This window comes from Onychomys torridus, chromosome 14 (genome assembly GCF_903995425.1).
Source record: "Onychomys torridus chromosome 14, mOncTor1.1, whole genome shotgun sequence".
Lineage (NCBI taxonomy): Eukaryota > Metazoa > Chordata > Mammalia > Rodentia > Cricetidae > Onychomys > Onychomys torridus.
In genome coordinates this window covers 47,408,365-47,423,989 of record NC_050456.1, presented here as the reverse complement: position 1 = coordinate 47,423,989, position 15,625 = coordinate 47,408,365, and the positions used below count along the sequence as shown (strand labels likewise).

The window sequence follows — 15,625 nt, the reverse complement described above, 5'->3', positions numbered from 1 at the left end:
TTCAATGTTTAGTTTCTTTTTAGTCAGTTTCAACTGACTAATGTAGAAAGCTTCAATATTGCTCATTTTGTTGTATTGATTAATGACTATATGAATGTAATCAGAGACAGATGAGGGAAAACAGAACGGTTAGTATTTTTCATGTAAAAGCTTTGGTGGGAAAATCAAGATATGGTAAGTTGTTCTTCGTTGTCCATTCTGTTCAGTGTCCCATGGCTGGGTGAGTATTCTAGGACTCACGTATCTTCGTTCATTCATCATGGTGCTAGAGAAGGACTGACCTCTTCTCTGGCTAGGATCACCATTTTACACAATTCTAGGACCTAGCCAAAGAGCCCAGATGGGATCAAAATCATCATGGAGCCCATGTACTTTTAATTTTTTGGTTTTGAGACAGAGTTTCTCTGTGTAGCCTTCTGTTCTAGAACTTGCTCTGTAGAAGACCATGCCTGGCTTAAATTTTGTTTTTTTAAATAAAAAATTTCAGTAAACAATTCTCAGGAAAAGGGCAATTGCTATATTTGATAATGCATCTTTTCTTCCATGGTAATGGGGATTGATCCCAGGGTCTTGTTATGCTAGGCACACACTAGGCTAACTCAACTATATTCCTAAATCATTAGAGCAGTTGCCCAAACTGGTCTTTAATTTGTAGTACTCCTGTGTCTCTGAAACAGCTGGGATTATACTTGCCACTGAAGCTTTGATAATATACCTCCATGCTGTTTTATAAACTTGAATTTTTTTTTCTTTTTTTTTGGTGACAGGGTCTTACTATGCAGTCTTGGATAGCCTGTAACTTGATATATAGACCAGCCAGGCCTTCAACTCAGAGATCGGCCTGAGTTTAATCTCTGCTGGGATTAAAGGTGAACATTACCATACTTGGCCCTAAACTTGTTTCTTGATGCTTTTAGAGCAGAGGTTCTCAACCTGTGGATTGTGATGCCTTTAGGGGTCAAATGACTCTTTCATGGGGGTTACCCAAGGCCGTCGAAAACCATAAATATTTTCATTATGATTCATAACAGAAGCAAACTTATAGTTTCAAAGTAGCAATGAAAATAACACCAGCAACATGGTAAGCCCACTGGCAAGCACAATTCCTTGGAAATGAGTTACCTGAGGTTAGATCATTAGATTAAAAGGCTAATAGACTACTATGTTGAACAAAGGGACAAACTTTCATAAGTGGCAAAGTGTCTCCCCAACATTAATTTCCAATCCTTTTGAGACACAGGTCTGCAATGGTTGCCCACACTGATCAACAATTCTGGGCTCAAAAAATCTTTCCACCTCAGCTTTCCAAGTACTAGATTCATAATCATGCTACCGCATCCAACTCTAGAACCCTTCCTTACTCTTCGGTCTAGTCCTAGATTGACTAGGTTTTTAAGTTTGCCTACAGATAATAAATAGTGCAAGTATCCTAACACAAGTATGCCAAACTAAAAGATATTCTACATTTGACTACTGTAGCTGTAACTTCACGTGTTACTTGTGAAACTTGTTTTGCATGTCAACCTTTAAAGTTAACTAGTCTGTGAAGGTAAAAATAGGAACATTAAAAAAAGTTTGTGTTAAATCAGATCCTGGTATATATAAAAAGATGTAGGTAGCACCTAGCAGATAAAGAGGAAAATGTCCCCTTCGGTTGGGTGATGCTGTTTAAAGAAACTACATCAAAGCAGCAGCACTCTACAAAACACTTAGCATTATAACTTTAAGGTAAGTAGTTTAGTATGTACCAAAGGGAACAGGTGTGATGACTTCTCACACAGGTTGTCACTGGTCTCAAACAGGTTAGCAGCCACCTAATTCTTTAGTTGATATCAACATTTTCCTCTACTTGGGACCAAACTCACCATGTTAAATTTCAACTGCTTTACTTAATTTTCTTTTTGAAGTTCATTGCAAAGGTCACTTGATTACTTGCCCTTTACTTCTCACATAGAAAGATAATCAGGGTCTGAATGTTCAGACTGGCTTTAACTGGTGACAAGAAGGAAGAAGCCTACAGTTAAATATCCCAGAAATTTATTGGAATTTTCTTGAATACATTTTATATAGAAAGCTTGGACTGTTTATGTTGGGCGCCCCTGGTAAATCTCATGGGGGCACTGAATCATAAGAGTGCCAATCCAGAGACATCAGAAATGGAAACTGCAAGCCCCATTTTAGGACTGCTCTTTAAGATTGGTCTCTGGTCAAATCAAGCCACTCCCTTAAAAATGTGTGAGGTGTTAGAGCATTTATGTGAAAACAGCTGACATGAGGGAGGGCTTTTAGATTCTTGTGTTGAATACTTAAATACTTGGAAATAAAAATATTCAGCTTTGAAGTTTTCAATACTGGAAAACTTTCAAGTCTAGGGTTTACAGCCAGGAAGGCTGCATCATATTCCTTAAATTGGACTGATTTCCACAAGGCTAGTCTTGTGGACTGATTTCCACAAAGCTAGGCCTCCATTTCTTCTGCATCATCATCTCCATCTACTTCTGCATTTTCTCTCTCAAGCCGTTCCAGCTGCCTTGCAAGTTCAGTCTCATCTGTATCTGTGACCACCTTGGGCTGTGGAAGAGGCATCATTTCAAAATGAGATACACAGCAGAGCAGATTGGATTTCAATCGTCTTACTGGCCAGTGTTTAAAATTTAACTTTCATTTCCACTAAGTCAATCATACCCTTGTTGACTCACCAGTGAATAAGTTCTATTAGCTCAAAGTTAAAGCACAAGACAAGATGGTACAAGGAAAGAGTGTACACTCCAGTGGAATAGTACTTTCTGTCATTTCAATAAGCTAAACTGAAAACATGAATTCAGTGATCACAACAGAGAACTACCACTGTCCTGTTTTTAAAAAAAATGCATATTCTGGGCTCAAGATAAATTATTATTCTTCCTCAGAGAAGGATTCATTCTAGACACACAGATAAATAGCAGATGGAAATCAGGTTCTGTTTATACTGAGATGAGGGGAGACAAGATTACTGTTTGAGACAGGGCCTCCTTATATAGATGAGGCCTCCTCCTGCCTCTGCCTCCCAGTGCTGAAATTAGGTTTGCGTCACTATGCCTAGCAAATTTTTCATTGTCTGTTTTTCTCCCTGAGGGGAAAAACCTTAATACCACTGACTCAAATGTCTGTCCAACTATATGACAGTCTAATGCTAATAGTTCTTATTTCCAAGAAAACCCCTTTTAGGAATACTCTGTATCAATGATGACTTTATACTTAATTCTTTTTTATTTCCAACTATATCTGACTGGGCAGGTAGCTTCAGTATGTTGACAAGGTTGGCATTGAACTTTAGGCAATCATCCTGGTCTCAGTTTCCCAAGTGCTGAAGATTACAGGCACAAACCACTATATTCAACTCATCTGATACAACAACAAGAACGCCTTTACTTATTTATGTGCGCGGGAATGCAGGCCATGGTGTGCTTTTGAAGTTGAGAAGACAACTTCTGGGAATTAGTTTCCTTCTTCTAACATTTGGGTCCTGGAGACCAAATTCAGGTCATCAGGCTTGGCAGCAAGGGCCTTTTACCTACTGAGCCATTCTGCTGGCCTCACATCTGACATTTAAAAAAGCACCAAGAGGCTTAAAAGGTAGCTAAGCGGGTAAAGGGCTTCCTGCACAAGCATGAGGGCTGATGTTCAAACCCTAGCAGCCACACAAAAAGCTGGACACAGTGTTGTGTATCTGTAACCTCGGGCTAGGAGAGTGAAGACAGATGGATCCTGAGCTTCAGGTTCAGTGAGTCTCACTAAACAGCATAGTGGCCAGGCGTTGGTGGCGCATGCCTGTAATCCCAGCACTTGGGAGGCAGAGGCAGGTGGATCTCTGTGAGTTCGAGGCCAGCCTGGTCTACAAAGCGAGTTCCAGGACAGCCTCCAAAGCTACAGAGAAACCCTGTCTCAAAAAACCACAAAAATAAACAAACAAACAAACAAACAAACAAACAAACAGCATAGCGGATGTCTGACACTGACCTCTGACCTTCCTAGGTGCACCCATGGGTCCAAACACCTGGGCACACACACTTAAAAAGAAAATTAAATATATAGGCAGTCATCAGGGAGTGCAAGGCTAGCCTCCAACTACAAAGTGAGCTAGAGACAGCCTGGACTACAAGGGATCCTGTATCAAAAGCAAAAAACCAAAGCATTAAGAACAAGGTGGAAACTAAGCCACTGATCTCACCTTCATCTGCACATTGAACACACCCCTCTTCTCCTCGATCTTCTCTTTGATGACTGCCATGGCCTGATTGAGAACAGAGAGGCCTTCTGTTCTCTCCAGGGTTGTCGTTGTCATCACATACCGGGGTGGAGCTATCAGGTTAATCTAAAGGAGAAAGACAGAAATAAAGTGATGAATATACATACCCAGGACATTCAAGAATTGTTTTAGTCATTTGCTACATGAAGGAATTATCTCAACTTGCCTCCCAGTTTTCCAGATCAGTTTATTAATACAGTCTCTTATTTTTTCTCATTGAGTTGATAAAAAATACTCTAACAAAAGCAATGTATGGGAGAAAGGATTTATTTTAGCTCATAATTTAAGGCACAGTCCATCATGTTGGAAAGTCAAGGCAGTGGGAATCTGAAGCAGTTAGTCATGCTATGTCTGAAGTTAGAAGACAGAAACGAATGCATGCACCCAGCTCTTCAGTTCCCTCTCCATTTATACAGTCCATGATCCCATTCAGAGAATGGGGTCATCCACAGTGGGTGGGACAGGGTACCTCAACTGACATAATTAAGCCAACCCTGCACAGACATGCCCAGATGGATTTTAAATCTGTCAAACTGTAAACTAACACCAACCGTCATATACAGCAACAGACCATTGCTACAACGATCTAATCAAGTTCATAGAAATAGTTCATTGCAATACTGAATATGAAGAATTATAACTATTGAGTGTTGTGGGTGGCTATCATCAGAATGATGGGTAATTGGGGTTGGAAAGATGGTTCAGCAGTTAAAAGCACTTGTTACTCTTGCAGAGGGTCCCAGTTCGGTTCTCAGCATCCACACAGTGACCCACTACTATCTATAACTTCAGTCCTAGAAGATCTGATGCCCTCTTCTGGTCTCTGTGGGCACTAGGCATGCAAACACATATAAAATAAAAATAATAAATATTTTCTCCCCCTTTCAAGACAAAGTCTCACATTATGTAGATGAGGCTGGCATTGAACTCAGAGATCTGCTTCCCAAGTACTAGGAGTAAAGGTGTGTGCTACCATGCTTGGCAATAAATAAATCTTAAACAAAGAAATTCTGAGTAACGACTATCCAGTTAAGGAAACTTCATCAAAGCAGAATGTATGTTGCTGAGGAAATATTACCCTTCTCAAGGTGCTATAAACAATTTGGGAACTGCAACTCCTTACTGTAAAGAAGATTTAATACTGCTGGTCCACTTACAATAGGAACCCATCCCCATTCACTGTCATCGTAGTACCAACAAAAGCCATAGTTGCAAATTGACCAGAAACATCACCAAGAGACTAGTCATCTCTGAGAGGGGGAATAAAGATTTCAAAAATGAGGTATGACAGGTTTCTGCAACCCCCCACCCCCGTTTTTTAACTTACGTGTCTGTTGGGGCTGGAGAGGTGGCTCAGTGGTTAAGAGCACTGGCCACTCTTCCAAAGGACCCAGGTTCAATTCCCAGCACCACATGGTAGTTTATAACTGTCTGTAACTCCAGTTCCAGGGGATCTGACACCTCACACAGACAATAGGCAAAATCCCAGTTTATATTAAACAAAAAACAACAACTTTAAATTCTGTGTCTGTGTCTAATGTGTGTGTGTGTGTGTACCCGACGTGTCAGATTCTTTAGGGCTGGAACTCAACTCAGATCTTTTGCAGGAGCAGTAGCTCTTAACCTCTGGGGTAGTTCTCCAATCCCCATGCTATATCTGTATCTATCTATATATATGGTGTTGAAAATTAAACTCTGGGCACTGAATATACCAGGCTAGCACTTTATTGCTGCGCTGTAATTTCCTATCCAGTAAGACCAGCTTAAGACAAAGAAAGAAAGAACAAAGGAAGGAAGGAAGGAAGGAAGGAAGGAAGGAAGGAAAGAGGGAAAAGAAGAAAGAAAAGAAGAGATTGGGAATATAACTCAGTGGCCCTGGATTCAAATGCCGGCACACAGGTCAACTGCAAGGTTCTGATGAACAGGGTGGGATAAAATGCATCTTACCTTAATGGGCATAGTTTCTGTAGAACAATTCAAACCCGCTCTCAGGGCTTCTTTTACAGCATCAATTCCCTCATAACCATAGCAAGCTACTTCAATATCTAAAATTATAAAAATTAAAAATAGCATCAGTAATGACCATAAGGAAAGATATAAGAACCAGAGATGTTGAAGCTATACTAGTATAAATACTTATGACATTTAAATATATTTTCACAGCTAAAAATATCTGACTATGGCTAGGTATGTGGTCATACCCCTGTGATCTCAGCTAGGGAAACTGAGGCAGGATCATTTTACAAAAGACAAAGATATTTATCAAACACTGTGACAGCAAAATGTCTAGAACTATTTGGAAACTGCAACTCATCTGGCCCGGCAATTCTTTTTACGTTATTACACTTAATTATCGTGTGTGTACAGATGCACACACAGTCGTGTGGAGGTCTGAGAGGATAACATGTGTGTATGGGTCCTCTCTTTCTACTATGTAGGTCCCGGGTTTCAACTCAGGTTGCCGGGCTTGCTGGCAAATAGCTTTACTTGCTGAGCCAGCAAATCTTTTAGAACACCTGTATATATGGGTAAGTATATATTTTTGTAATTGTGAAAAATTAATAAAATCTGTACGTTTCCCAAGAGGAAATGTTAACGTCTATGCACTTTCACTGGGGGCTTCACAAATGCTAAGAATGTGCTCCACCCTGATTTTTATACCTCTATCCTTTTGACCAGTGGGTCTCAATTTTCCTAACCTTGCAACCCTTTAATACAGCTCCTCATGTTGTGACCTCCAACCACAAAATTTTGTTCCTACTTTATAATTGTAATTTTGTTACTGTCATGAATCATAAACATCTGATATGCAGGATATCTGATATTTGAACCCTGTGAAAGAATCACTCAACCCACCAGAGGGGTCGTGACCCACAGATTAAGAATTACTGCCTTAGACACATGATCTTGTAAAGTATCTATACAGGAAGAGTGCCTGAAAATATTCCAGATGATTGACATAACGTCAATATGGAGGCATGGAAGGATATCACTGTCCTGTTGAAATATTTTAAGTTGTACGTCAAGGCAAAATATTAGTTCTTTTTGTTAAAAGGCTAAATTAAGGTTACTTGAACTTCCAGGACTATTTTCATTTGTGCCAATATATTTTATGCTTTTTCCTTTTTGTTTTTGAGCTGAGGATCGAACCCAGGGCCTTGCACTTGCTAAGCAAGCACTCTACCACTGAGCTAAATCCCCAACTCCTTAGCTTTTGTAGAAGTAATTTCTTGGGCTATGGATATGAGACTGGTGGAGTACTTACCCAGCATGTATTAAGCCCTAGTCTGATTTTAAGACCCAAAACAAAACCCAAAAGCAGTCAATAAACAAACACCCCACTCACTCCCAAAAACCAAAAAACCAACCAAACAAACAAAAAAACCAAACTCAAACCAAACAAAACCTTACAACTGTTGTTATAAAAGAAAAATATTTAGGAAGAATTTGTAGTTGTTGATATGGCAACACATATTTTGGTAAGTCTTATTACTTAACAGCTTGTTTAGGCACGTAAAACAGTTAAAGTCATTTAGAAGCCATTTACCTGCTCGAATTTTGACAGCTTGTGGGGTCAAACGCCTATTGATATTATTAATGAGTACTTCTCGTTCATTTTCATTCAAATCTAAACTATCCAAGATAGATGGATCTCTGAGAAAAAAAACCAAACAAAACAAGAAATGTCAAGGTAATATTACTAATAACTGTGAAACCAAACACACGACTATAGAATACTACAAATAACAATTAAAGCATGAGTTTCAGCATGGAAGTTGAAATCTTGATTTTGCAGACAATTTTAACTATGTGTTCCTTTGTCTTTGAAATGTGTAAATTGAGGATGAACAGCGTCTCACAGAACTGCTGTATTAAATGAAAGAATGCAGGTAAAGCACTTAGTACATGACAAACAGAAAATACTCAACTGATTATTAAAACAAAATCTGGCTAAAATAAGCAATTTAATATCTTTCAATATGAATCTGACCTTCTATTGTAATTAAGCATTTCTGTGTTATTAGAACTATTTCAAGGACTTAGAACCTAGCTTGGAAACATTTTGGCAGCGGGACAGGAAGGTATACTGCCAGTTAGTGAGGCTGGGAAGGACTTCATGCAGAAATCAGCATTTCATCTGATCCTCCCAAGTGTCTAAGATCTGGATCATCAGGTAAGGGTTTAGCTAACACTGGTAATAAATGGAAGAGAGAAAGAATAAAAGAGCTGGGCGGTGGTGGTGCATGCCTTTAATCCCAGCACTCCTGTCTTGACACCCCATTCCACTACCACTACCCCATAAGGGTAATTAGAAGAACAGCAGACCCTAACAAGCAGAAGCAGAATGTCACAGAAAGTTATAATATGCAAAACGGTCTAATGTGAGCAAGCATCCAAACATGGGGACTTAATGAAAAGTAACAGAATCTGTATATAGGGACTTTTCATTTAGCTTGCACAAAGTAACAAGACAAACCAAAAGCGATATCTACATTCTCACACGATGGTAAACACAGCCTGACATATACAATCAATAAACATACAAAGCTGTTGACTTCATCAATAAGCAGGAACATGCAAATGAATTATGGCAAAAAGAAAAAGAATCTGACATATATACCAAATGATGGTGAAGATGAGGGAAAATAGCAATATTTACTTATATAGTCGCCAAGGGAACATAAACTATAGAACCAATTTGGAGTGTAATTTGGCAAAACCAAACAGATGTAAATATGTTTGTACATATTTATAAATCTAGAAACCTTCAAAGGTAAATATACATTCATTTTCTCACAATACTGTTTCAAAAATGGGACAAAAAGGAGAAATTAAATCTCTTAATAGAGGAACATAGAGTGCATAGTCCTAAAATAAAATGATACACAGATTATGAGGAAGTAGGTACATCTTCAATATGGAAAAATCTTACTCAACTTTATAAGGCAAAATGCCACTTGAGAGATAGAACAATGGATTAAAGTTTAACATATACAACTTATTCTTCTTGTATTTTATAAACTTGCAAAATCTTGTGCTGTGGAATATTAGCTGAAGATGTGTTTCATTTGTTTATGCTGTGGAACATTTGTTTAATAATGCAAAGACATGTTGTACTTATTCTTTTATGCATTTGTTTAACTGTGAAGCTGTGCTACTTTGCCTGTCTAAAACATCTGATTGTTCTAATAAAGAGCTGAATGGCCAATAGCAAGTCAGGAGAAAGAATAAATGGGGCTGGCAGGTAGAGAGAATAAATAGAAGGAGAAATCTGGGAGATCAAGGAGCGAGGAAGGAAAGGAGGACCCCAGGGGCCAGCCACCTAGCTACATAGCCAGCCATGGAGTAAGAAGCAAAGAAAGGTATATAGAAAGGTAAAAGTCCAGCTGGGTGTTGGTGGCGGTACACGCTGTGAGTTCGAGGCTAGCCTGGGCTACCAAGTGAGTTCCAGGAAAGGTGCAAAGCTACACAAAGAAACCCTGTCTTGAAAAACAAAAACAAAAAAAGGTAGAAGCCCATAGGCAAAAGATAGATGAGATAATTTAATAGCACTGAAGAGTGAACAGTACAAGAGCTGGATGGAGACAATATGCCTGGGCTTAAATACTGGTGACACAAACTTTGGAATGTGTGACCTTGAACAAATTGACTTATGCCTCAGTTTCTTCAATTATGACACAAGGAGAAAACTAGAATATTTTTAGGATAAAGGCAGAAATTAATAAAGAAAAAGGCTGAAGATCCAAGCAAAGGAGCTTTCAGGGTTAGTAGGCTGTAGGGCTGGTCTGAGCTGAAAAGGCAGGAAGCCGAGGAGCACAGGAGCAATGATGTGTTCAAATGGTCTGGAAGGAGATGGGTAGAGAGAAGACCACCAAGAGTTGAGTGACTAGGAGGGTTTCTGAGAAAGAACACCGAGAAACTCTAAAACAGCTACCATAAAAATGGTGAGAGGGACTGGCCAAGGGCAGAGATGTGGGGCGGCAATGAAGACACAGCTGAGCTGAGACCCTGAACACACAGACATCAAATGACTACTTTTTCTAGCAGTAGTCAGTGATCTACAATTGCAGGGAAGTTGGGAGTTATTAACTGAGGACTGGATATAAGAGAAGGAGAAATCGAGCAAAAGCCCTACTACTGGCAGCAAAGTAACTGAAATGCTATCTCATGGAGATCGCGTGTGAGCTGACAGCCAGGAAAGGAAGGGCCACAGACACAGAGAAAACCAGGTTTGGAACCAGAGCACAATAGGCAAGAATTTAAGAAGAAATACTGTAGGACCCTGGTGAAAGACCAGAAATCTCTGAACTACAGTTTTTTAAAGGCAAAGCAAACCTAGTTTAAAATGTCCATTGTGAGGACACATGGAAGGTGAGTTAATGTGGCATGGGATGAAGGTCCAAACACTGCACTAAGCAAGAGGCTGTATTATTTTGGATGAGACGTCCACATTGGTCCTGAAATCATCCAGACAATGACTTGGAAATGAAAATTTACAAGGAAGTAGTGTGAAATGAAACCAAGTAAATACGGCATATGAAAACTGTACTGGACCAGACAGGACAGGCCCACATCACAGGCCTTCTATACTGAAGTATTTTTAAAGCTAACTTTGACAAGGACCTAATATACTAGATGCTGGGTAATCAGCCTGTGTGTTAATACTTAGCAGCGAGACATAAAGGCAGAATCAAGGTGTTCTTACGAGACTGCATGCTTAAAGGCATCGTAAGCACCATATCCAGGTTTCTTGTACTTGTCATCAAAGACCCAGGCAGTCCTCTGGAACAGGCTTTCCAGTTGCTCATCCTTGGTATATTCTAGAACCTCAGCAACATGGCGAAGAATGCTATAAACCTAGGTACAAAATGAAGAACTCAATAATTTGAAAATTAGAGAGCCGAAGAAGAGGCACTGTCATATTTTGGCAGAAAATGTAATTTTACTTCAGTAATACCTGAACAATAGCATCTCTAACTGTAAGTTTTTTCTCCATAAAGAAATATTGACTACTTCATAATAATTAACTGAAGTGAGTATAACAAGTAGAAATATGACACATCTTGGGGCATTTAATCAAATTAACATCTCTGAATTTGTTCCACTTACAACACAGCACTTAGTATCTTTCCTTACTAAGAGAGCTCTTGCATAGATCGAGTATATACAAAAACTACACTGTTATAAGGAGAAAACTGTTAGGAGAGCTTAGAACCAATTGAGATTTTAATATTGCCTTTGCTGTTATCATAACTAATCTTCTATTTACTTACCCATTAATCTCCCCAGAAAATACAAATTTAGAGAAAAATATCTAAGAAGCTATTTCACAAGCTAGGAAGATGGCTCAGTGAGTGGGTAGAGATGCCTATATCTCCTAAAACAACAGCATAAACAAGAGTATGTTCCCAGGCTGATAAAATGAAATGAGCAGTATAGGACCCTTTCTTAGTCAGTTTTGAAGTGAAACATGTTAAGAGGGATGACTAGAGTCTAATCCCCAGAACCAACATGGTAGAAGCAGAGACCTGGTCCCAACAAGTGTCCTCTAACCTCTACATGTGTACCATGGTACACACAAACAAACATCAAAACAAACAAACAAACAAATGTAATAAAAAAGTTCATACTTCACTTCAAAATTGACTAAGAAAGGGTCCTATACTGCTTGTTTCATTTTATCAGCCTGGGAACATACGCTTGTTTATGCTGTTGTTTTATGAAATATAGGCTTGCTATATTGCCCAGACTAGGCTGAAGCAAAACTTCTGCCTTAGCTTCTCGTGTAGGTAGGACTATAGGTACAACACTGTTCCAGACAAATACTCAATTTGACAGTGTCCTAATGAGACCAGAAACATGCAAATTTCCTAGAGCAGTGCTTTACAAACAGGACCAAGGTAACATCTTTCTTTCTTTCTTTTCTTTTCCTTTTCTTCCTTCCTTTTTTTTTCTTTTTTCTTTTTGGTTTTTTGAGACAGGGTTTCTCTGTGTAGCTTTGGAGGCTGTACTGGAAAATACTTTGTAGACCAGGCTGGCCCCGGAACTCACAGAGATCAGCCTACCTCTGTCTTCTGAGCGTTGGGATTAAAGGCGTATACTACCACTGCCTGGCTACACCTTTATTTCTTTGACAATATAAAGAATCAAACCCAGAGCCTTCTCCATCCTAAGTAAATGCTCTTACCTCTCAACTACAACCCTAGTCTCTCTTTTTGAGACACAATGGTACTGTGTAGATCAAGCTGACCACAAATTCCTATGCTGATTTCAAATGTTGGGAATAAAGGTATGTACCACTATACCTGACTTGAAATTCTGCATTTCTAATATGTAGTCATGTAATGCCAAAGGGGTTAGTTCTGAATGACAAGTCTTACTGAAAAGAGGTTTAAAAAAAAAAAAAAAAGCAGCATTTCTCTTACATGCTTCAGATGTGCAAACACATAAAATGAAAGGAGAAATCTGGATCATGGTCTGATGGACTAGAGATCTTTATTTATTTTACTGGGCATCTTAGTTTCTTTTCTGTTGCCAGGATAAAATCCACTAACAAAGGTAATATAAGGGAGAGAGGTTTACTTGGCTTACAATACCAGGTTACAGTTCAGGCAGGGAAGTCTGAGAAAACTGGTCATATTAGCAGTCAACAGTAGAGTATGAATCAATGCATGCATACATACTAGTGCCTAGCTTCCCTCCCTACTTCATATAGGCCAGGATCCCCCGCCAGGAAATGGTCCCACTCACAAATAAGACAGATCTTCCCACATGAATTAACCTTAACCAAGGCATTCCCTCAGAGGTGTACCTGGAGGCCTGCTTTTCAGGTGTCAAACTATGATACTGTATTAACCAAAATCAAAACTTTTTATTCAAACATTGTCTTGGTATTTTATTTTGAGGATAGAAACACACACAGGAGGAAAGAACAAAGCATTGCTAAAAAGCAAAGAAACCATAAACAATGTCATTAAAAACAGATCTAGGAGCTGGAAAGACTGCTTAGTTGGCAGCACTGCTGGTCTTGTAGAAGACCTCGGTTCAACTCTCAGCACTTACAACTATTTACAACTCCAGTTCCAGAGTATCTGATACCCTCTTCTGACCTCGAGTATCAGACACAGACAGCCAAAGTGCACACACATGCATGTAGGCAAAATACTCATATATATAAAATAAATCAATCTTAAGAGAATCAACTCACAGTTTTGGATTTTGTGAATTTGTCTTCACATTTGATTGCTTCCTCTGGAGAAACTCTTCTTTTTGACAAATCAATATATCCTGTATGAAAATATTTTAAATAAATTTTATTTGTTGAAGTATAAACATATGATTAGAAATAATTTTATAAGCAAATGTATCTGATGAGAAGCTCACAACTATCCCCATTAAAACCATAATGACAAAATACTGCTATAAGATGAGAAATTTAGATAAAATGTCAGAAACATTTTTATCATAGGGTAGTTATTATTTTGGAAGGAATAATTTTCAATTATTTAATTGAAATGTACTTAAATGCCTCTCCCTAAGTATCCAGATAGTTGAGAATTACTATGATTAAGAGGCTATTGTCAAATCAGGTATGGCAGCATATGCCTGATAATTTTAGAACTTAGAAGGTGCTGGTCAAAGGTAGGTTTAAAGCAAGCCCAGCACAAGAAACCCTGTCTCAAAACCAAACCAAAGAGAGTTGATCTTCAACAGAAATAACACTGCCATCTTCTGAGTGACCGTTCTACTCATATGGCAGGACCCAAAGCACCCTTAAAACCTGTAAAACAATCTACAGGGTAGATTCTCTTTCCCAGAGATGCTGGCCTTTTAACCCCAAGAAACCAGGACTCAAGAAATTGCAGCAAAAAGTTATAAAAATTCACTTTTATGCTTTCTTCTAAAAGTGCTAGTTTCAATTTGATGTAGGTCTACGATTTTAGGTTATGTTTTTAAAGGTAGTATTTATGAATCATGCTTCATATTTTTTAGCATATGGACATCCAATTGCCTCAGCATTATTATTTTTTAAATGATTTACTTTTATTGTATGTGCGCTGGTGTTTTGCTTACATCTCTGTCTGTATGAGGGTGTCGGATCTCCTGGAGGTAGAGTTACAGGCAGTTGTAAGCTGTCATATGGGTACTGGGAACCCAGGTCCTTTAGAATAACCAGTACTCTTATTGAGCCATCTCTCCAGTCCCAGCAATATATTTTTTTTTAAAGACAATGTTTCTACCACTCAGTTGCTTTCATAACCTTGCTGATAACCAAATGCATAAATAAGAGCACATATAATTTTGAATGTTAAAACAAACCGCCTCTTCGTCCTGGAGTTGAAGGTGTGTGCCACCATGCCTGGCTCCATTTGATCCTGTTTTACTACTTTATACACTGCTGTAGATGAAATTCTTTTCTTTTCCCGACACCCTAACTCCACTCATTTCTGGTGCTGGAGCTCAAACCCAAAGCATCATATTTTAGGCAAGGTCCTTCCATTGAGGTATACGCCCAGACTCTCTCATTTTCTCTTCAATTAAAAACCTAATCATTCTAGGTCTTTTAATCTTTTCTAACATAAGCAATAACATTTATAAAACTTCCCTGCAGCCTTAATACATGGGTGCTCAATTTAGCAAATGTTTGCTTTCTCCACTCAAGATACAACGATAATGAGTCAAACAAATTTCAATATGATAAGAGAACATATGATTTCAACCCTCTTAAATTTACTCAAAGATCTATTATGGCCCAACTTATTATTTTAATGAGTATGACATGCAATCTGAAACAAATGTATATTCCAGTTTTTGTGGGTATAGTGTTCTATAAATTGTTCAACATTTGTAATGCATTCCCTCTCACCCCTTTTCTTTTGGCTTTTTAAGACAGGGTTTCTGTGTAGTCTTGGCTCTCCTGGAACTCACTGAGATTAGCTTGCCCCTGTCTCCCCAAGTGCTGGGATTAAAGGTTGGGGCACCACTGTGCAGCCTGATATAGCTCTTAAATTAACTAGTCAAAAGTTATCTAAACCTCTAACTATAATTATATATTCATCTACTTGAAAATTTTTATTTCACATCATTAATATCTATTGGGCACATATACATTGATGACTATTTGTAGGTTTTTTGAAACTCTTTGGGGCCCTGCTATCCAGTTCCCAAATAAATACACAGAGACTTACTCTTAAAAAAAAAAAAAAAAAAAAAAAAAAAAAAAAAAAAAAAAAAAAGATTTATTTATTTCACATACAAATGTTCTGCCTGCATATATCTCTGCAGGCCAGAAGAGGGCACCAGATCTCATTATAGATGGTTGTGAGCCACCATGTA

At 38.5% G+C, this 15,625-nt stretch overlaps 1 protein-coding gene across 3 annotated transcripts in view; it reads right to left on the bottom strand.

Annotated features, from left to right (window-relative positions):
• Eif2s1 (eukaryotic translation initiation factor 2 subunit alpha) overlaps positions 1-15,625 on the bottom strand; it is a 28,350-nt gene that overhangs the window by 2,287 nt on the left and 10,438 nt on the right. For 2 of the 3 annotated variants that reach the window (XM_036205619.1, XM_036205620.1), the window contains exons 3-7: positions 13,497-13,576; positions 10,995-11,146; positions 7,836-7,942; positions 6,236-6,333; positions 4,211-4,354 (exon numbers count right to left, since the gene is read on the bottom strand). In XM_036205619.1, the coding sequence (XP_036061512.1) occupies positions 4,211-4,354; positions 6,236-6,333; positions 7,836-7,942; positions 10,995-11,146; positions 13,497-13,576 (581 nt within the window). Of the gene's footprint in view, positions 1-2,020; positions 2,572-4,210; positions 4,355-6,235; positions 6,334-7,835; positions 7,943-10,994; positions 11,147-13,496; positions 13,577-15,625 lie in introns of those variants that run through there. The other variant, XM_036205618.1, reaches the window with a different exon arrangement.